At 53.3% G+C, this 19,954-nt stretch overlaps 9 protein-coding genes across 9 annotated transcripts; 4 read left to right on the top strand and 5 right to left on the bottom strand.

Annotated features, from left to right (window-relative positions):
* Positions 1–1,292: 1,292 nt before the first annotated feature.
* CC77DRAFT_1024864 (UV-endonuclease UvdE) lies at positions 1,293–4,039 on the bottom strand. The gene is made up of 2 exons (XM_018525954.1): positions 3,073–4,039; positions 1,293–3,021 (listed from the first exon to the last, which is right to left on the bottom strand). The coding sequence occupies exons 1-2, from the start codon at positions 3,721–3,723 to the stop codon at positions 1,375–1,377; spliced, it is 2,298 nt and encodes a 765-aa protein (XP_018380917.1). The 5' UTR covers positions 3,724–4,039; the 3' UTR covers positions 1,293–1,374.
* Positions 4,040–4,315: 276 nt separating this feature from the next.
* Positions 4,316–5,224, bottom strand: CC77DRAFT_446991 (hypothetical protein). Its single transcript, XM_018531722.1, has 2 exons — positions 5,110–5,224; positions 4,316–5,004 (listed from the first exon to the last, which is right to left on the bottom strand). The coding sequence occupies exons 1-2, from the start codon at positions 5,120–5,122 to the stop codon at positions 4,613–4,615; spliced, it is 405 nt and encodes a 134-aa protein (XP_018380918.1). The 5' UTR covers positions 5,123–5,224; the 3' UTR covers positions 4,316–4,612.
* Positions 5,225–6,119: 895 nt separating this feature from the next.
* On the bottom strand, positions 6,120–10,456 carry CC77DRAFT_973037 (WD40 repeat-like protein). The gene is made up of 4 exons (XM_018535871.1): positions 10,045–10,456; positions 6,777–9,985; positions 6,425–6,723; positions 6,120–6,369 (listed from the first exon to the last, which is right to left on the bottom strand). Exons 1-4 carry the CDS (start codon positions 10,251–10,253, stop codon positions 6,325–6,327), a joined length of 3,762 nt encoding a protein of 1,253 aa, XP_018380919.1. The 5' UTR covers positions 10,254–10,456; the 3' UTR covers positions 6,120–6,324.
* Positions 10,457–10,591: 135 nt separating this feature from the next.
* CC77DRAFT_1065994 (hypothetical protein) lies at positions 10,592–11,111 on the top strand (the record flags this gene model as incomplete). Its single annotated transcript, XM_018528859.1, has 2 exons — positions 10,592–10,921; positions 10,974–11,111. The coding sequence occupies 2 exons, from the start codon at positions 10,592–10,594 to the stop codon at positions 11,109–11,111; spliced, it is 468 nt and encodes a 155-aa protein (XP_018380920.1).
* Positions 11,112–11,118: 7 nt separating this feature from the next.
* Positions 11,119–12,021, bottom strand: CC77DRAFT_999098 (hypothetical protein; the record flags this gene model as incomplete). The annotated part of the gene is made up of 5 exons (XM_018536555.1): positions 11,119–11,562; positions 11,621–11,633; positions 11,697–11,759; positions 11,816–11,831; positions 11,887–12,021. The coding sequence occupies 5 exons, from the start codon at positions 12,019–12,021 to the stop codon at positions 11,472–11,474; spliced, it is 318 nt and encodes a 105-aa protein (XP_018380921.1). The 3' UTR covers positions 11,119–11,471.
* A 286-nt stretch (positions 12,022–12,307) lies between these two features.
* Positions 12,308–12,879, top strand: CC77DRAFT_1065996 (cytochrome c oxidase-like protein polypeptide vib; the record flags this gene model as incomplete). Its single annotated transcript, XM_018528860.1, has 4 exons — positions 12,308–12,365; positions 12,535–12,647; positions 12,704–12,767; positions 12,845–12,879. 4 exons carry the CDS (start codon positions 12,308–12,310, stop codon positions 12,877–12,879), a joined length of 270 nt encoding a protein of 89 aa, XP_018380922.1.
* Positions 12,880–13,385: 506 nt separating this feature from the next.
* Positions 13,386–14,168, bottom strand: CC77DRAFT_1013069 (hypothetical protein; the record flags this gene model as incomplete). Its single annotated transcript, XM_018523810.1, has 1 exon — positions 13,386–14,168. One exon carries the CDS (start codon positions 14,166–14,168, stop codon positions 13,386–13,388), a length of 783 nt encoding a protein of 260 aa, XP_018380923.1.
* A 456-nt stretch (positions 14,169–14,624) lies between these two features.
* On the top strand, positions 14,625–17,414 carry CC77DRAFT_1024869 (POPLD-domain-containing protein). Its single transcript, XM_018525955.1, has one exon. The coding sequence runs from the start codon at positions 14,755–14,757 to the stop codon at positions 17,158–17,160; it is 2,406 nt and encodes an 801-aa protein (XP_018380924.1). The 5' UTR covers positions 14,625–14,754; the 3' UTR covers positions 17,161–17,414.
* CC77DRAFT_1024871 (hypothetical protein) lies at positions 17,350–19,039 on the top strand. The gene is made up of 2 exons (XM_018525956.1): positions 17,350–17,476; positions 17,557–19,039. The coding sequence occupies exons 1-2, from the start codon at positions 17,393–17,395 to the stop codon at positions 18,793–18,795; spliced, it is 1,323 nt and encodes a 440-aa protein (XP_018380925.1). The 5' UTR covers positions 17,350–17,392; the 3' UTR covers positions 18,796–19,039.
* Positions 19,040–19,954: the final 915 nt, after the last annotated feature.

The following is a 19,954-nucleotide window of genomic DNA, read 5'->3' on the forward strand; positions in this document are numbered from 1 at the left end:
GAAGGACGTGCAAGGGAACAGTCGGGCCATCGACGACACACACATACGAACAGCGATTGGTGGGATCACTTACCTGCGAAAGATCGTGCAATACACTTTATCGCAGTGGAGCAAAGAGGAGATGGACACATATGCAATCAAGAATACGAACATGTCGACTCCTACAAAACATCCACAGATAACGGTCTTGGTAAATCATGCCTCTTCGCTACAGCGCAGGAATACACAACCCACACACTCTCCATTACGCGACGCGTACCTGAAACTGAAGACACCAGATCCTCCCCCCACCACGACCATACCCCTCAAAGTAACTTTCCAGGCTATCTTCTGATGTTCGCACTAACTCACACCCTCTTACCCCTTTCCTGCCCATGTCCTCCGACGTGGTCCTGCATCTGCATCTCCCCACGGCCAGCTAAGCCAGCTAGAACCAGTCGACACTCTCACAGTAACGCTGACCTGCATGACACCATGCATGTGAAGCTATCGATTAAGCTATCGATGCATACATGCAATGTGATTGTGCCTGCTTTCCCAACCACACCCTCACGACACCTCTCCCGCACTACTATTCTGACAACAAGGCAGTCACATCTTACACGCTTACACAAGGTTGAGCTCTATCCCCCTTCCGGCCGTGGGACATGCAATGGAAGGTGCTAAGAAGATGTGCGGAATGCCTCGGCATCCGTCGGTTAGTGCGGCAAAGTAACGGGCCGTGCTTCGATAAAGTTCTGGAAGTCTTATGCCGGTGCAACAACGTATCTATCTACGTTGTTTAACGCCATGTATTGGGGGAGGGGGAGGGGTAGAGATGTTATGGTGAAGGGGGGGTTAGTACGAGCATGGAGGTGGCTGGCCCAATTTGTTCCACCTTGCTTTCGTTTGTTTTCCAACCCATCTCTTTTCTCCCCCCCTAGGCCTAGCGAATCTAAAGGTCCACATAGTGCACGTTTATGCGTCCTTAACCCCCAACGAACGCATGTTCATACAGCGTTTCGGCCACACAGCTGGACTGGGAAGGTGAATAGATAGGTAAGCGCGAACAGCAAATTGTGAGCTACGTCAATGTGGAGAATGCATGAACTCTGAGAAGACGTTGAATACGAGTTTCAGTAAAAAGACGGAAGGGACAAGGCCGGGAAGGAATGGGACGGGATAACGGCCTGAAGCGGGAAGGGAAGGATCTAGCAGGCTCGGAGCATTGTTTTGTCTTTACTCAACCTCTCCTACAACCGAGATGATGTGAATCGTGCTTTCAATGTCGCTATTTTCATGCCCAAAGGACCGAAATCACGTATTCGTTTACATTGGGATTGATATTACGACTAGCTGCACCATGGCTACCGATGACCGTGGGATTGCACTTGTCTACATGCTCATCTCGTCCGCTTCTTCCTTGTAGCTAACCTGGGCCGTAGCCCTTCCAGACTTCTTCCGTGTCGCAGCAGGCCGTGCATTTCGCTTCTGCACAACAGGAGCCTCGTCCTCGCTCCCTACATCGCTAAGCGGGGGTGAGCTAAGCTGATCTTCCTCTTCATCGGAAGCCGAAGGTGTTGGCACGGACTTAACTGCTGCCTTCTTCTTAGTCGAACTTGCTGCTCCTCGCTTAGCCGGTGCCGCCTTCTTGGCTGGTGTCTTGATGGGCGTCTTGACATCCTCAAGTGGAGCACCTTCACTTGCTACAGACGCCGCGTCAGCGGCGGTCTTGCGCTTCTTCTTCGCTGGCGTAGCAGCGCCGTCTTCTTTCTTCTTGATGATGCGTTTTGGGGGTCTGAGCCAGTCCTCCATACCCGGAGGCCAGTACACTCTCCCCTCTGGCCCTCCCATGCCCACTTCCTCGTCAGGTACGATAGGCGGGGGCACGTCCTCTGGCTCTTCCTCTTCTAGCTTCGCGTCCAGCTCGTCCAATTCGTCACTCTTCTTCTTCTTACTCTTCTTTACAGCTTTCTTAGGCTTGGGCTTCCACGGCTTGTTCTCATCTTGACGTGTATGTGGCAGAATGTCGTTGAAAGTATGAAAGCCTGGAAGCTTGAAAGTCCGCATAAGCTCAAATACGGCCTGCTCCTTGTCCTTTGCCTCGATCATCAAGTCCATGGTATCAGGGCAGGGAGGGAATGTCATGACGCGAGGTGAATGCTTTCTCCGCGTTGTCTTAGTGATCGCAGCAGGTGTCGGTTCAGAGTAATGCATCTTAGGTGTGATTCCCTTTCTTTCCCACGTCGCGAGAATCCGTGGGTAGAGTTCCATGATGTCTTTGGTACCTTCACGGATTTGATCTGCATCGAATATGATGTTGTGGTGGTGGTAGTCGAGCACGAATGGGATGTTGAGCTCCTCACATAGAGGCAACAGCTCGTGTACCGACCACACAACATCGTCGTTCTCAAGCACCAGACGATTCTTGACGCTCTGAGGAAGCTTTGCATAATTCTCCTTGAACCTTTCAATGGCCGCCGGCTTGTCGCCATATGCACCACCGAGATGTAGAATCATGACAGCATCGCGATTCTGCTGCTCTGGAAGCTTTAACAGAGAAAGCATCTCGTCATGGTACTCGAGATCGCGCATTGCGTTGTCGATGACCTGCTTTCGCGGCGATCCCAGCTGAGTGAATTGTCCTGGATGGGTAGTCACTCGATGACCCAGCTCGCCGATCACTTTGCCTACTTCACGCAATGTTTCGCCAGCAAAAGGCTCAAGCTTGTAGCCGTACTCGTCATGGCTTGCAAATGGAAACATCTCGCTACTCAGGCGCATGAACTTGATGCCGTACTTGTCGTTCCAGCGCACCATTTTGATAATATCCCGCGCATTAGCAAGGCCTATCTCTTCCACATATTTCATTCCTCGCGCGACATCCGCTGGTTGTTCCTTATCGGGGCGATTTTTAGTGGCATGTTCGGGCTGTGAGGGGTCCTTCAGGGGATGGCGATGTTCGATGATGCTCGCAATACGACAGGTTCTCGAGCTGAAGACGGGAGGGGTAGCACTACGGAGGTACGTATTGAGACAGGCCTGTATGCACGCTCGTTAGTTTAGATTAAAAAGTACCTGCAGGACGCATACGTAGCCAAGCCGTCCTTTCCATGGAAGAGGAAGGTATTCAGAATTGACCGGTGGGGGTCTCGACAGGGCTTCCTTGACCTCTGCCTCGTCCTCGTCTTCAGCCTCTAGGTTATCGACGTCGTCGGGATCGCCAGACATCCCAGCACTGGCTGCAGGAGCGGTGGTCTTTGCAGCGACACCATTTACGGCGCTTGTGTTGGTGTCATCCTCTTCCACTTTGATTTGCTGCCCGCCGACCTTCTTTCGCTTGTTCTTTGCAGCGTTCGCTGCAGGGGCGCCATTTGCTACGGGCGCATCGCCGTTTGTGGCAGGTGGTGGGAGCGCATTGTCTTTCGCAGTTGCATCTGGTGCAGTATCGGCCTCAGTCGCAATACCGTTGCTCACGGCAGATTCCAGAACAGCATCCGCGCCTTCTTCTGCGTCAGGCGATGCCCGTAATGCGGTGACACCATCGACAATGTCAGGGTTGAGATTAGGATCCGTCTTTTCAGTCTTTCCCCCACGCGTCGTTTGGCGGCGTGGTGGCTTCGCGACGTTTGTAGGCAAAGGCACATCTGTTCGGCGCATCTGTGATCGATCCACAAGAGGCGTCTCTTCTGTTGTAGCAACCGCTGCTACTGCGGCAGCAGACCTTTTTCGCTTGGGGGGCATATTCGGAAGAAGAGATATGATACGAGATGTCTGTACAGATGCTGTCGCTCGGAGTGGTGTTTGGAATGCGACACGAGAGCGGATGCAGTGAAGGGAACGTAACATGCGTTCAATACTTAGGTGATGGCGCCGTACAAGAACAGCAAGATTATTGAAAGGAGGAGGCTGAAACTTGCGATCCGTGCCTCCAAGGCCATATTGGGTGGCTAACGCGTCGAGCTCGCGCCTACGTCATTACATTGAAGTTTGATGTTATGACGCCTGGTGTTGCTTGAGATCGGCTTTGACCCGATCGGCTACGATTAGCGAACCCGCCCGATCTTGAACCATGTTCCGTCTTCCGCATCTACAAAGCCATCACGAACACAACCGCATTTGTGCATGAGCTTGTGGAAAGAGGTATTCACCATATCTTGTGACAGTCTAGACGTGGCTTAGCTTAACAATCGTGCTTGGTCGTTTTATAGCTCAGACAGCAGGTTAGGACGGTGCATATGCACAATTGTTATTTGTGCAAAGATCCCCTGAAGCACAAGGCCCACTGCTGAGCTGAGCATCTCATGATCTAGGTAGCGACGTCATCGAGACATCCACATTCATTTCTCATTGCAATGCCTGACCATCCACGCGCAGTCTCTCTCACGTTGGCTCTGAAACACAGACGATAAACCTGTCAAAAGGTCAAATTGATGGCATTCAGCAATCTTTGAATCCTAGATACGTTCAAATTGGCTAGACAGTAGCGCGAATGTTATATCCGAGTCTGCTTATCTCGTACCTTCTTACAACACGCGATCGATTCGCGGAGAAACCTCTGGCCTGTTTGCGTTCTTCGCGCAGTATATACCCCAAAGTCCAAGTAACCTCCAAGGAAGAAGAGATGTCCAACTCAGATAGATCCACTACTTTGGATAGATTGTGCGCACACACCGCAGAAGGTGCGGCTTTGAAAGCTTTTCAACTGCCGGATTGATGGAGGGTGTTTGAGTTGCATTTGTTGTACTTGGTCTCGGCTCAATGACTGTATGCGCCTGCCTGCGCCTGCCTGCGCCTCTCCCCGTCCCTGTTTTCGTAGTCTGGAAAAAGGTGTACACGAAAGAAGGCAAACTGTAAGCTTAGGTGCGATCGAATGGAAAGGACGACCCGTGTCAGACATGCGAGAAACCAACTTCTGTGCTATCAAGGATGCGTATCCTTTGACGACGCAGACGGACATACTCGCCAGACTACAGGGAGCCAAGTACATCACCGTAGTTGACGGATAGATCCTGTCCGTTTCTGCTGCCACGAACGGTAAGCTTCAGCTCGTACCAGTTGCGCATCGTCACTGCACCATCGGTTGGCGGTGGCACCGTTGACTTCACGATGGAACCGATATGAACGTACATGGAGCAAACATGGCCTACATTAGGCTGAAGAGGGCGGTCAAAGTGTTCTCCAAACCATTTGAACCACATGTCGCGGAGTCGAGCCAGAAAAAAAAACCCCCAATCTTTTCGGGTGAGAATTTGAGCGATCCACCTTACGGCTTTAACCCAGGCGTTTGTCGTCTAAGATTTTCCATCTGTTCTGGCGCGTGAGACTTCGGTTTGTCTGGGGTAGTATGGTGACACATTGCTGGCGGCTTGATGTCATCATCAGCGGAGAAAGGTATCGAATGCTCGGAGGGAAAAGCTTAAGCCCTTTCCGAGTGCAGCCCGCAGTTCGCTATGAAGACCCTCCAACAAGAACAGTACACACCCAAAGATCTCTGTGGATGAAGAGAGCGAACGAGGCGATAGTCGCGTTGTTCGCTTTTATTCGTGCCGCCAAAACAAGCGGATTGTTGTTAACTTGAGTAACCAAGTCGAACACACACTATCCAGCTCTGCCTTCTCTCTCTGAAATGCTCAAGTTCCTTCACTCTACGCCGCCACCGTTTCCTCGCCTAGTGGCTCGTGCTCTGATACTTCGCGGATAACGTTTTCTTCGAGTACGTGTTTAGCCCGTGTTGTGGAGTGTTGAAATCTTGTGATGACTATATATGCTATGTACTTGTAGCTTTAGTTTTCTGTTCATCTCCTCTAAAAAAAACTATAGTACGGTGCCCTTTCTATTCTTAATGTATGATCTTTCAGAATAGCAAATGGTATCGCGTGTTTGCGACTGTATGCACACAGCGCAGACAAGATATGACAAGGGCGACCTAGATGAAAGTAGAGGCTGGATGTGGGTATAGAAGGTACATCACTCATTCGGAGGCATCCGCGCATGACATCCAGTGAAGAAAGTGCAACATTCCTCACAATATGGCCATGCGCAAGGGAAACCTAGATGAATATGTTATGTCACGTCAAGATAGAAAGCGCACCTTACCACACAGGAGACATCCGCGTGCAATACACAACGAAAAAAGTGCTCGTTAGTCGAATCGATCCATCAATCATTCAGCATATCTCTCATTTTCTCTAATGACATGCAAAAACGCTAAACACGGGGGCAAGAATCCTGCCTTGAACGCGGCCTTTTTGTTTACCACCTTCAAACTCTCTACTTGTACACCACAACGTAATCTTCGGGAACACTGGCCAGTACGTTCTTAGTCGCAGCAGCACTCACTTTCTAAGCAGTCGACTTGCTAAACTGAATCAAGCGCTTGACACCAACCTGCATCAAACATTAGCCTTCCATTCGTCTCACACGCTTTTCAAGTAAGACTTACCATCCAGTTACTACCCTCATCCGTCTTATTGGTCATCAAATCCGAAAAGATTGCGACCGCAGCATCATACTGCTTGGCCTGGATGTTAGCCGCGAGTTCGTTCATGCTCTGGATAGTATCGGGCTTGAGCAGATCCTCGTTGTTAAGGTGGTCAAACAGGATGTTGAGGCGCTTCTCGGTATCTGCAACGTGCTGCTTGTACTGTGCTGGTGCCCTTGCCTTGACCCGTTGTAGGTCGGCATCAAGGATCTCGTAGATGGGACGAGATGCGTCGGGAATGTGCGATCGGTCACCAGGAGCTGTATGTAAGTTAGTTCCGGCCAATCCACACGATACCTGATGGATCACTTACGATACTTGGCTGCTGCCGGCGGAGCCGCTTGTGATTGACCAGTACCGGGTCGAGAATCTGGTCTTGGTGGTCCGCCTTGAGGGCCCCCGGGAGGAGGTCCTGCCCGTGGAGGTCCTTGCGGTGGCCCCCTTGGTGGTGGTGGCGGTGCTGCGGCAGCCGGTGGCATTTGTTGCGCCGGCGATGGTGCGTAAGGTGAGCCAGCGGGTGTAAATTGGCCTGGAGGAGGCGCAATATTACGCGGTGGTGGCATTGCACCCATAGGCCCAGATGGGGCTGATGGTTGCTGACCTGGAGCAGGAGCATAGCGATTCGATGGCGGAGCGGCAGCAGTTGGGGGTTGGTATGGCGACGCTCCACGTTGTAGTGGCGCTTGTTGTGGGGGTGCAAAGCCTGCGGGTGGTGCAGCGTAGTTGTTTGTTGCCGGAGTTGGTGCGTAGGGGTTTGGGGCGCCAGTTGGAGGTCCAGCTGGTGGAGAAGTCATACGAGGAGGGCCTTGAGGCGGGCCCTTTGGAGGAGGTGGAGGTGTTGATCGTGCTCCTGGCGAGAACGGGCCTTGAGGCGGACCTGCGAGGGGCTGCTGCTGGTTCGGGAACGGAGAAGCAACAGTGTTCATGGGAGTACCACGACGCGAAGCTGGCTTAGGGGGGCCAAAGTCTGGTGTGTCATTCCAGGCGGGAATGCTACCCCTGTTGGCTGCTGGCACAATAGATGGAGAGTTGGAGAAATTGCGTGGCGGAGGTGCAATTGGTTGTTGGGTAGCCTGACCGTAACCACCATAGCCCTGAGGTTGAGATGGCTGGTAGCCGGCTGGCGTGTACGCATTGCCGGACGCTGCTGCTGGTGTGAATGTTGATGGTGCAGTGGCCTGAGCTTGTGACGAGAGAGGGTTGACTGGAGCATAAGGCGACGCCCTTGGCTGCGTTTGCATAGGGTTGACTGGAGCGTACGGGGTCTGCTGGGGCGGTGCTGGTGTTGCTTGTGCAGGTTGACCATATGAAGGGACTACGACTTGACGACGACCAGTGCTAGTAGACTGGGCCTGCTTGTGGGCTGTCGCTGGCTGGGCTGCAACCTTTCTGGTGGCTTGCTTGACCCGGTTCCTCGCTACATCTGCTGCTGGGTACTTTTGAGGCAGAAGATCTAGATACTTCTCTGCAATAGCGAGCTGGCCGTGGGCAGAAGCAATGTCAGCATACTCGACGTACTTTGCGTACAAAGGCTCGAGCTTCCAGTCGTCCTCTTTTTGCTGTTCGGTGTCCTTGAAGTCGGTGACCTTTCGGAACACTGTGACCTTCTCGATGAACTCCTGGAGTGATCGCGCGTGGATTGAGAAACTGTTGTCACCATCAGTTTGCTCAATGCCCGCCTTCTCGCTCTCTTGAAGCTCCTGGGCCCAGTTGACGACGACCTTCTCAAGCTTGGAACCAGCCAAGTAGCAGAAAGACGCATCTTTTCGGTACGATCCTGACTCTTCAGAGATGGCTTCTTCGAGACGATCTCCGAGAGCCTCGCAAAGGTCGGGGAAATCGGCTTGATCGGCAAATGTGCAGATTGTTGCCATGACTTCCTTCCAGTCTTTCAGATCAGCATTGTATACAAAGTCCCACAAGTTCTTTCCGACGACCGACGCAAGAAGTCGTAGGTAGTTTGGTGCGTCAGATTGCCTTTTGAAGTATGCAGCCTGTGCCTTGGCGATGCACTTCTCTCCACCGCAAATGGCAATCATGAAAGCATCCGACAATCGGTTTTCCTTTAGACATACATCCAATGCCGCGTTGAAGTCACCTAGCATGAGGTTGCGAGTGATCTTAGTGTCTGCTTCAGACTCGGAGCCGGTATAAATCTGGAAGGGATTGTTGGTCTTGGCGCCCTTGGAAGCTGCGAGATCCGAGAGGAAGTTGCCCTCATCAGTCGCATTATCGAAGAATGAGGAACCTTCGTCCGCATCGCCGTTTGTCTTCTCTTCCTTCTTCTTTTCTTCTTCTTCCAGCTCCTCTTCCTTGTCAGAAAAGCCAAGGTATTCGACAAGCTTGCTTCGTGGGTTTTCTGATGTGAGGGTCTCGATCACGGTCCAGTCGGCCTTCTCTTCCTCATTGGCAGCCTTTGAAATCTTCGACTCGCATATTGCTGTGAGATCGCCCTTGTCCAGAGCCTTGTCGAACTCCTCACTTGCGGCGCTGACGTCTGAATCTACTGCGAATGTCTCGATGGAGATCTTGGACTTGTTATCAACGATGCCGAACCGCACCAATTTTCCACCAAAGCCAAAGGCGACACCCGCTCTCCTCTTCAGCCATTTCGGGGGTGTCTTCAGAGAGAAGGATGCGCCCTGGGGCTCTGCGTGTGTCTGGGCGAAGAAGTCCTCGCCTGCAGGGGCTTCAGTCGCCGCCTTGCTCTGGTCCGCTGCAGCGCCAGTGTTTTGTAGCGTCTGAACAGCAATCTTGCCGTCGAAGGATGCCGTAGCGAGGAGGTTCGGGTTCGCGGGGTTGAATCTAGTCTGGAAGGTCCAGTTTGTGACAACTGGGAATTCGCCCAGCTGCTCTCCGGTGTGCGGGTTCCAGGCAATGGTCCTGTTGTCCTTGCCGCAAGATAGCAAGAGGTCGCTGTCTTGCACACACCACGAAAGCGACAGTACACCCTGGTCGTGTGCCTGTAGCGTCTTCTCTGGTGCATTGGTGTTGCGAAGGTCCCATACCAGCACGAGCGGATTCTGGTCCGTCGGGATGGCGGTGACTAGTCGCGTGGGCACGTTGGGGTCCCACGACACGGCGCTGACTGTTTTCCGTCCATAGTGATTCAATGTGAGGTTCTCCTTCTTCAGCTTGACGTCCCAGACGGTGACGAAGCCGCCACTGCTGCCGGTGGCCAGAATGTGCGCAACCTTCTTGTTCCAGTCTAATGTAGTGTACTCGTCAGGGTTCGCTCCAGCCTTGCCTAGGCGGAACGACTTGGAGTCGTCGGCGAGGTCGTGGACGTAGAGCTCGCCCTTGGCACCGGCCGAGGCGAGGATGTTGGATCGGAAGGGGTTGAACTGTATCGCCTGGATGGGACCCGTGTGCTTGTCGATCTGGTCAATCTCCGCATCCTCACCCTCGCCTGCCTGCAGCTTCTCTGCATCCCATAGGACTAGTGCCCCGCTGTCGAGCGCACCCGCTATTATGCCCCGCGGGTACTGTTCACTGGGTTGACTCCATGCAATGTCGTTGAACCTGCCATGTTTGCTTAGTTACATAACACCATCATATGGGCCTGGACTATTGCTAGGTACCTCGACTCGACGCTCACGGTAGCAACGGGCTTGAGCTCCACGCCCTGCTCGGCGTCGTCCAACTTGAGCTCCCAGAGCTCCAATTGTGTTTCGTTTGAAAAGTCGGCGTCCACAGCCCCGGCCTTGGTTCCAGTGGCAACAAGAGGCTGCGTGGGGCCTGGCGACCAGGCGAAACAGGCCGTCCTGGGGATTTCTCGTAGGCGGACCATGACGGTGTTGGGCGGTGATGGCGCCTCGGTGTCAGATTAGCGAATTGGGGAATAAGGCACGAACAAAATAAGGGACAAGTGAGGGGATCTGGGAGTGAGAAGAGAGGTATGCGTTGTGCAAAAGAGTAAGGAGTGTCCGCAATGTGTCTTGAGCGCGGAATGCAATCAAGGCGACGACGTGCTTCACCATCAACGGAGCATCCACCTGTCCTTCCCTGGTCCATGGCGGGCGCGGCCAACTGTGGGTCCCGCTAGCCACGTGATATCGAATTTCAGCTCCGAATCTCGACAACGCGACCATCGACAAGCCATTTCCGAATTCGCACCCACAGCCAGCCATGTCGAATCTATCAGACACGTCACGACTAAAGGCTACCGTCTTCGTCGGCGGCCTCGACCAAGCAGTCACTCAGCAGACGCTCTTCCATGCCTTCCTGCCATTTGGCGACATTGTTGAAGTCAACTTGCCCAAACCGGAAAACCAGAGCCAGGGCGATCAACATCGGGGATTCGGCTATGTCGAGTTTGAGACTGCAACCGATGCGACAGACGCTATTGACAACATGGACCGTAGCGAGCTGTACGGCTCCGTTATCAAGGTAGCCGCAGCCAAACCACAGAAAGACGCAAACGAAGGACTAGGCAGCAAAACAGCCATCTGGGAGCAGGTGTGTAACATGTTGCTGTACATGTGCGACTTTTTATGCTAACAAAATGCAGGAGGGCTGGTTGGCCAAGCATGCTGTGAGTGAAGAGGATCGCAAAGCTAGTGAACAGATCCAAGACGAGGCCAATGGGCCTATGGACCCTATGCAGGGCTTGGAAGGTCTTGACGAGGCAGGACCGAAGCCAGTCTAATCTCAGTCCTTCTTTGGCGTTTGCAGGCGTTGGAAAAATGTATTTGATACCATGTTCTGTTACACAAAGTTTTTTCTCCTCTAGGAGAAGGTATGAATACAGCATATCACAAGCACGGTTTAGGAATCGTGCCACATTCTGCCGCACTTGCTAAGATTCAAAGTCCTTGATGATCTCGCCATTGCACTCGATGACTTCCTTTTGCACGTCTAGACGCAACTCGCAATGAATCTTATGCTTGATTTCGAACTTGACGAGGACTCTGTCCCGTATGCTGTACCTATACACATGGCTGCTGGAGCCCTTCCAAGCCCGCCGATTCCATCTTTATTGTATCCGGTTCCTTGCAAGCCCAGGTGCCTACTCCTGCTTGCCCTGTCGCTTGAGGCGGAGGGTCTTGTCGACCCAGAGTTTCCGGGTGATGGAGAAGAAGGCCATGCCGACGGCGACGCTGCGAATGTATCAGACCACCTGCGTTAGAGTATTCGAAGCGGAATGGAGGGGCTTACCCGAGAACGATGACTAGATGTTAGGGTTAGCAAGAGGCTCGAAAGGGAGCGTAGAGGGGGAGGGAACAAAACGTACTCAGAGGCCAAATCTCAGTGGGGATGTTCTTGAGCTGGCGGATACGCTGGGATACGGTGTGGGCTGTACGTCGTCAATTCATGTTGGATGGCGATATGCGGCGGCTGTGGTTGGCTTACCGCCGTGCTCCTCCTTCTGTCATGTTGTCAGCATCAATTCCCGAGTCACAGTGAGATGTGGCATTTCATACAGGCACAGGGTTGCGCATGCGCATCGTCTGCCTCATGAAGAGCTGGGGGCTCGGGCGCATGGCAGCCATGCGCGTAGGCTGCATAGCCATCATGCGTGTTGGCTGCATAGACAGGGCCCTGGTAGCTTTGAACATGTTGGCGGTGTTTGTGTGTTATTAATTGGAGTGGAGAGTGGAGAGTTGGCGTCGTCGTTGGGGGATCGATAATGGCTGTTTCGTCACAGGCACGCAGATGCTGAGAGAGCTCGCGGCCCTGGTTCGCCCGGAAAACGCCGAGCGAATTGTGTGTGGACAATGCGTTTCGGGTCGAACCATCGCAACCTCACAACTTCACTTCCGTCACCACTTTGACGACCACACCAAGCCCAGCCATTGCCGCCACCCTCACCCTCGACAAACTCCAACCACCCCCATCGCAACCATGTCTGACAGCGAGAACGGCGACGAGCTTGTAACCAAGCCCTTCAAGTTTGTCACTGGTGAGCTTTTCCCGCTACTCCGCAGTCTCTCGAATTGATAGCTAATCTCCCACCGCACAGCTGGTACGCCACCCCCGGACTCGCACGCCTGCCTGCACCGCCTGCCAAAATAGCTTCCACAGCTCCAGATATGCGATATGGCCTGCTAACAAAGCTTCGGCGCACACAGGCTTCGATGCCCGCTTCCCCAACCAGAACCAGACCAAGCACTGCTGGCAAAACTACGTCGACTACCACAAGTGCATCATCGCCAAGGGCGAGGACTTTGCTCCCTGCCGCCAGGTGCGCGACCCCGCAGAAGCCGAATGAGACACGGACCTGTGTACTGATGGATATAGTTCATGTTGGCCTACAAGTCCCTGTGCCCCAGCGGCTGGACATCGCGATGGGACGACCAGCGTGGTGAGTGTTTCCTCCCAAGCCCATTGCGCATGCAGTCGAGGCGTCCAAGATGAATATAGTTGCTGATTTGTGAACAGAGGCTGGCAACTTCCCCGTAAAGCTCGACCAGTAAATATTTCGCCATGGCGACAATTAGCATGCGACAATTTCTTAGAGCTGGAGACGATTGGATCAGAGTGGCGTTCGCAACTTGGAGCCCTGTATCATAGCGATCGATATCAGCAATGCGACTCTGGTTCATTTAGTTGCCATTCCATGCTGAATTTCGTGATGTATACAAATTTTGGCACAGGCACGCTCGAAATCTGACAAGTGTCATGTGTGTCATACATTATCATTCAATGTTGCTCGATATCCGAGTAGGTATAGTGAGTGTGGCCAATTTGCAGTAAAGTTGGGACTTTAGGTATATAACAAGACGAGGGTAAATCGCAGATGGTGGTGAATCGCCGCTTGATAAAAACAACGCTAAGTGGACAGAGGAACAAAAGACCGCCCAAGACGCCACAAAGCAAACCCGCCCAAATGCAAGACCTGCTCTGCTATGAATATGAACATGGTAAAGAACTCGAGCCATGTCGAGTGGGTTGAATCCAGACATCGATGAGACGAGACCGTCTAATTGGGCCACGCGTTCACCGCAAACTGTCCAACGTACTTGGGCGACCTACACACAGGCAGCGAATACGTAGGCAGAGGGACGTATGAGAAATATGGCTCGGAGCCCAGCACCGATTCAAGGACAGGCTGGAACCGTTTAAGACCCCAATTAGGGTCGTCAGTCCGTACTTGCTGCTCTTCCTCTTCCTCTTCTTCTTCTTCGGGGATGACTGCTGGATCGTCGCCATGAGCGCTGTCCTTGCGCCAGTGCTTTCCTTGGTCCAAGATTTCGTCAATGCTGGAGAGCGAAGTTGGAGCTGCTGGCTGATAGGTTGCATCGTAGGCTTGGCGTGCCTCTGGGTCCATCAAACAGTCGAAGCCGGCCTGCAGTGCTCGATACTTTTTCGCGTCATTGGCAAAGTAGACGGAGCGCAGACGGCGGTACGCAGCTCTGATTTCGTCCGTGGTGGCCTCGGGTGTGAGTTCGAGGATGGCGTAGTGATCCGTGACTTCTCCAGACTCGCTGGTTGGCGAGGCCATGCCCGAGTCTGTTGGTGACATGGGCGAGGCAATGGGATTGCGTTGTTGGAGCAAGATGGAAGCATCTGAGACGTATATTGAAGCTCTCTTTGCGTGCTGTACCATGACTGAGTTGCTTGCTACGCTGATGGGTCGTGGGCGTTGGATGGCTTCTGACTGGTTTCGCTCGTGGCCGGCGAAACGTTTTCTTGGTGAGGGCGATCGCAGTGGACTGAAGTTCATCTTGCACATTTGATCGGAAGAATAAGAGGGGGGAGACATGGTTGTGTATGTGTGAATCATTATGTACTAGCAGTAGGTGTGTGTGTGTGTGTATGCGGTACAGTAACAATAGAGGTAGATGTAAGTGTCAGAATGGCTATGCGTTGTGTGTGTGCGTGTGTTCAAAGAAAAGATGCTGTTGTTGTGTAGTAACAAGGTGTGGGAAAACATTGAATGATCAGGACCAGTCCAGGACCACAAGGACAGGGCAGCATGGTGGCTGCGCACTCCTGCAGGGGGGACGATGCAATCACAGGGGAGGTCAGAAAGGTGGAGCACCTGGCCGAAATGGCGAAATGAAGATGTTGTGAATGGAGTAATTAATCAAAAGACGAGCTAGGGGCCTGGCGGATGAAACAGAATGCCGTTGCTGGCCTGGCACGTTTGGACCAATACCAAAGGGTCCAAGTCGGCGTTGGTAGGGACTGCCAGTGCTTCGGCCAGACACGTGCTGACGTGACGAATGACTCCGCGCTAAGCCCGTCGGCGTGGGGACCGTCTCGCTAAAAGATTCAGTCGCAGCGACCGTTGGCCCAGTGAGCTCGAATAGCCTTGATGCTATAGCGACGCCTGTTCCAGATCCACCATGGCCGATAGTTCGAGAAAGAGGAAGCAGACGCCAGGCAACACGGGTCCTGGCAATCCTGTCAAACGTACCCGATTCCAACAGAGGCCGCAGCACGTCATCCCCGCCATACCGACTAGCAACGCGTACCCCAATGGCGAGATCAACGTCAAGAACTTTCTCAAGTCACACGAAAACGAGATCAAATCGCTCGAGGGCGCCATCAAGGCGGCCAAGAAGGGGCAGTCGCGCCGAGCTTTTCAAGATGTGCCGAGGGGGTTGAGGAGGAGGACGGCGAGCCATAATCCGCATCGCGTACCAAAGAGACTGCGGGTCAGGGCGCGACAGGAGGCTAAAGAGGACAACACACCCATTTCAAGAGGCACTAGCGGGAGCGGTGTTGGGAAAGGGAAGAAGAAGCATCTGAGGAAGGCGGGGAGGGAGAACAGCAGGCAGGTCGCCAAGAAGAGGAATAACGGCAACACCGCTGCAGCTGGGAAAGACCATGACGGGGACGCAGCAATGGAGGATGCCCCGGAGCAAGTCACGAAGCCTCCACCACCAAAGCCGAAGCGCAAGTTTCCTGCTTTAGCTACGCCCGCCACCCCTCCATCTCGATTCCGCAGACGACAGCGAGACAAGACATGGCTACCCACGCATCTATGGCATACGAAGCGCGCAAAGATGACAGAACCAAAGGAGCCGCTCTGGCGCTTCGCAATCCCACTGCAACCAGCAGTCAAGGCATATCGTCTGACACACAGAGCCGCAACCCAGCGCGGAGCCGTTGCGTGGGATGTAAGCTACATGTCAACTCTCAGCCTCGAGGGCCCTGAAGCTAGTATAACCGGGCTACTCAAGGGTCTGCACTTTGCAGTAGACAGTGCAGAGGACCCGTGGCAGAACAGAGGCAGGGCCAGGAAGTGGAGAAATGGTACCAGAGTTTGGGAAGGCTGGATATACGAAAGAGAAGCCAAGCCGCTGAAGAAAATCGCCCAAGTGACTGTCATCTGGTGTGCCCCGCATGCAGGCAGCAACAAGATGAAAGCCTTTGTTCGTGTGCACCCGAGCGCTTTCTTACAACTCTGGAATCAAGTGGTCAGGATGGCGAAAGTGCAGAAGCCAGCTGTCACGGTTAGAGATCTCCGCTTCGATATTGGCTCTATCGAGATCACAGGTCCTGCCGCTACAGAAGCCCTTTGCTCGATCCTCGCTCCTGTATCTCCCCCAGATGCAGGGCCCGATGCTCCAGAGTCTCTTTGGCCCGCCTTGGCTTCTGTCACAGACGCTGCGTCACTACCAAACGGTGCGCTTTTGTCTTTTAACATTTCAGATCCCCGGCTTCGCGATCCTCCTCGCACATCGCCCGTGGCATACGACCAACAGTCTCTGACTGCCTTGACGGAAACCCTTGCAGCCTGGCCGCTCGACAACGCCTCAATCCCAGCCTCCATCTTCGATACCAACAGCCGGCTAGCCGCACAACGAACCATGCCGTCTCAGAAGTCTATAAATCGTCGGAAGAGCGCATGCACATTAGGTGAAGACCCAGAGGCACGCTCAACCGATCCGCGTATTCCGACGCTTGTACTTGTATCGCGAGAAAGCAAGTCTTGGACTGTTCTTCTTCCCTGGAGATGCGTCATGCCCGTATGGCGACAGATGATGCGCTACCCGGTATCTACAGGCGAAACCCCACTATTTGGCGGCTTGAAAGAAAGACGCCAGGTTGACTTTGAGCGCTCGAAGCCGCACTTCCCGTACGATCATCCTGGCACGGATGCTGGATGGAGTTGGGAACTACGTGAGCGAGAGGTGAGGAAGCACGAATGGACTAAGCGTCCAAAGGGAAAGAGGATTGAGTGGTCGACGATTGATCTCGGCAATGGTAGGAAGGGTGAGATTGGAGATCCCTGGTCTTGCGACTGGGAGCGATTGATTCCAAGATGGAAAGGAGAGATTACCACTCCTCGAGAGGAGCCAGGAGAGTCCCGGACCCCTGTCAGACAGCTCTCTCCCAGAGATGCAGTTGACTTGATTGAGAAGGGCAATGCTACGTTGGGCGACTCTTGGCCGTCACTAGATGTGTTCACTGCCAAGATCACAATGGTACAGCGAGGTACCCCTACAGACTGCGCTCGCATCTACCGTCTGCCTGCAGACGCACAAGTTCGAAGCAGATGGCTGTCCTTGATGCCACAACCTGGCACAAAGCGTGCATCGAAAGCAGGCGAGGAGGACTATCCTCTTGTCCCCGACGAGGCGGATCTAATGGGCTTTGTTACAACAGGCAACTACAACCTTGCAGAGGGCATGCCAACAGCTATTGCGAATCTGGCGGTGCACAGAGTAGGTAGCGATGGCGTGTGCATTGTGAGACAGGCGGGAAGCACCATAGGCAGACTGGCGAGGTGGGAGGTAGTGTAAACAGGTCTAGATGGATGAAATGATACCCGACGCGTGTGTGGAGTCTTTTGCGAACACGCTGTTCTCGTTGTGTGGGGTAGGTAGTTTTGGCTGCATGCGCTAAATGGGTCCCGGAGCAGGGATGCATGGGAAGCCCATCGATATCTCCCGTAACTGACGCTAAGGTCTCAGCAACACTTTCTCCACGCCCTGAACCACTCCGCCGTGAACAACTCCGCCCACGGTCAACGACATGTCTGAGGACCGGCCGGCCGACGACCAGGGCGAGGGCGTCGACGCTGCCGTGGGACTGCCGTCAGACGTGCTCCAAGAACTGGTAGGGCCTGTCCGCCGCAAACCGCCTCCTCGGTTACATGACCCTCCCCATGATGCGCCTTGCTAAGAAACGTGTCGCAGACTACCAACATCCTCGACGACTTGCTGAGCAACATCGTCTTCACCACGGCCCTATCATGCCACCGATCCGAGAAGCTGCTCCGCATGCAGTCGGCCGCCACGCAAGCCGAGTCTATCGCCCTGGCAAACCTCGAGCCGCAGTCGCAGAAGCAAAACACGACAGGCGCCACGTCGATACCCGTCGCTGAGACATCGGCAGCAAAGTACGACAATGGGCGCGTCTTCCTCAAGGGCAATCCGCTCAAGACAACGCCTGAGATAATATGTCCGCACTGCAAGCTGCCCCGGTTGATGCACCCCATCATGGGCAAGGGCATGCAGAACCCAGACCTGACCAAAGAGTACTGCATGCTCTACCCCTTCGTCCAGCGATCGGGCCACGACGTCTACGGCAACCCCTTCCCCACCGACATGGCCAAGAGCAAGAAGGAACGCGAGCTCATCAAGCAGCAGCAGAAGAACGCCGAGAAGGAGAGCGTAGGCACGCCCGGCTCCCAAGACACAGACATGGCCGGCGGCGACACCAAGGAAATCAAGCTCAACACGGGCGGCAAACCCGCTTCCTACATCCCCTGGCACACGTGTCCCAACTGCAAGCGCAGCTTACTCATAACGCGCTTCGCACAGCACCTAGAAAAGTGCCTCGGCATCAGCGGGCGGCAGAGTAGTCGCAACGCCATGGCCAAACTCACGGGACAAAACGGCGGCACGGGTTCAGGTCTCGGCAACACGCCGCTGGGAAGTCGCATGGGCACGCCCGCGCCCGGCGAGTCGTCATCCGCCAACAACCCCAAGACGAGTAGCAAAACAAAGGGCATCTCGCCCGTTAAACGTCTCAAGGGCGAAAAAGACGACGATGCCGACGCTGATGATATGGACAACGATACCCCTGAACGCCGCAAGATGAAGAAGAAGTCGTCCTATGTCAAGAAGGCTGATCGTGATAAGCCATCTTCTACCTCGACTACTACTACTTCCAACGGCAATGGCAATGGCACGCTCAAAGTCAAGCTGAAAACTAGTAGTGGTGGTAGACCTGATCTTGGGGATAGAAAACACAGCGAGAGCAGTGAAAGGGGTGAGGGCAAGCGCGACCGTGACGCTGATGATGTCGGTGGAGATTCACCCAAGAAGAAGAAGATTAAGCTTAGTTTGGGTCCTGGTGGTGGTGGGGGCAAGGATAGAGGGAGGGCGAGTGCGAGTGTGGAGCCGTCTGTTAGGGGTGCGAGTCCGGAGTAGGGGCGATTGTGTAACAAAACATATGCATTGGAATGGGCGTTAATTTGGGAGTGTTTTTTTGTTGTTGTTTTTTGGAAGAGGAGAAGGGGATTTAGGGGGACAATACCATGGCATGGGAATTGGGATGATGGAGAGAGTGTTCCTTTCCAAACCGGCGGCCTTTTTTTTGTTACGTTTTCACAGATTGTTTCTGCTTTGATTGGCAGGTTTAGTAAGAGATGACCAGAGAGAGGATTGATGGGGCTTTGTATTTTTATTATCCAAGGAAAGAGAGAGAGAGAGAGAGAAAGCATAGATTGCATGCATGAACGGCATAGTTGCCGTCTGGCTAAAGAGTTGAGTATTTTCCCTGTAATTTTGTAATCTCAGAAACACAAATCAAATAATATGGAAATCTCTTATTCCCACTCGTCATGTCATCTGACTTTTTCGACAATCCATTCTTGTTCCTTACTTGGAACCTTTGAAAGAGTTGGACGGAGGAGAAAGGCGGGACTGATGCGTGTTCTGAATGCGCAACGCTCATTTTCTACTTGCCCCAAAGTCTGTATAGAGTGCCATGTTGGCATCCGGACAATATGTTTTCTACTCCTTGTCGTATCGAAGAGAGCAGCCGTCACGTACACAAGACAAGACACTTGAGCGCCTGTTCTGACAAGAAGTCACGTGGACTAGACCTTGTTGCCCAAGTGTTTGATAGTAGGTTCGGTGACTCTAGTATATTTAAGTGCTAGCTAGTAGGTCCTAGCTGGAGTTCTTCTGTTATGAGACGATTACATACATGAGTTGGATCTGGAGAGTCATGCAGCCACATGGTCTTTGTGTGATTTGCAGGGTTGACATTTTGGTAATGCCTTGGCACGCGCTCTGCAAACTTGAGCGACCAACTACACCACAATGTCCATCGGAGGTGCTGAAAATCAGACAAAAAGGCTGAGATTGGTGTCCCACAGTATTGAGGGGCTGTAAACTATACTATGTGAGACATTGAAAGTGGTATGCAATCCGGATATGCTTAGGATCGAGGACGAGAGCCACTGACGACAAGGTCAACATTCGAGCATCTTGAAGACATGATGCATCGAACAAACACAGTCTCCATATTGGCTTCGAGTACTCGCAAGTCCTTCTCGCTCTGGGTTGGATGCTCATGGTGACC

Source organism: Alternaria alternata (genome assembly GCF_001642055.1).
Source record: "Alternaria alternata strain SRC1lrK2f unplaced genomic scaffold CC77scaffold_25, whole genome shotgun sequence".
Taxonomy (NCBI): Eukaryota; Fungi; Ascomycota; class Dothideomycetes; order Pleosporales; family Pleosporaceae; genus Alternaria; species Alternaria alternata.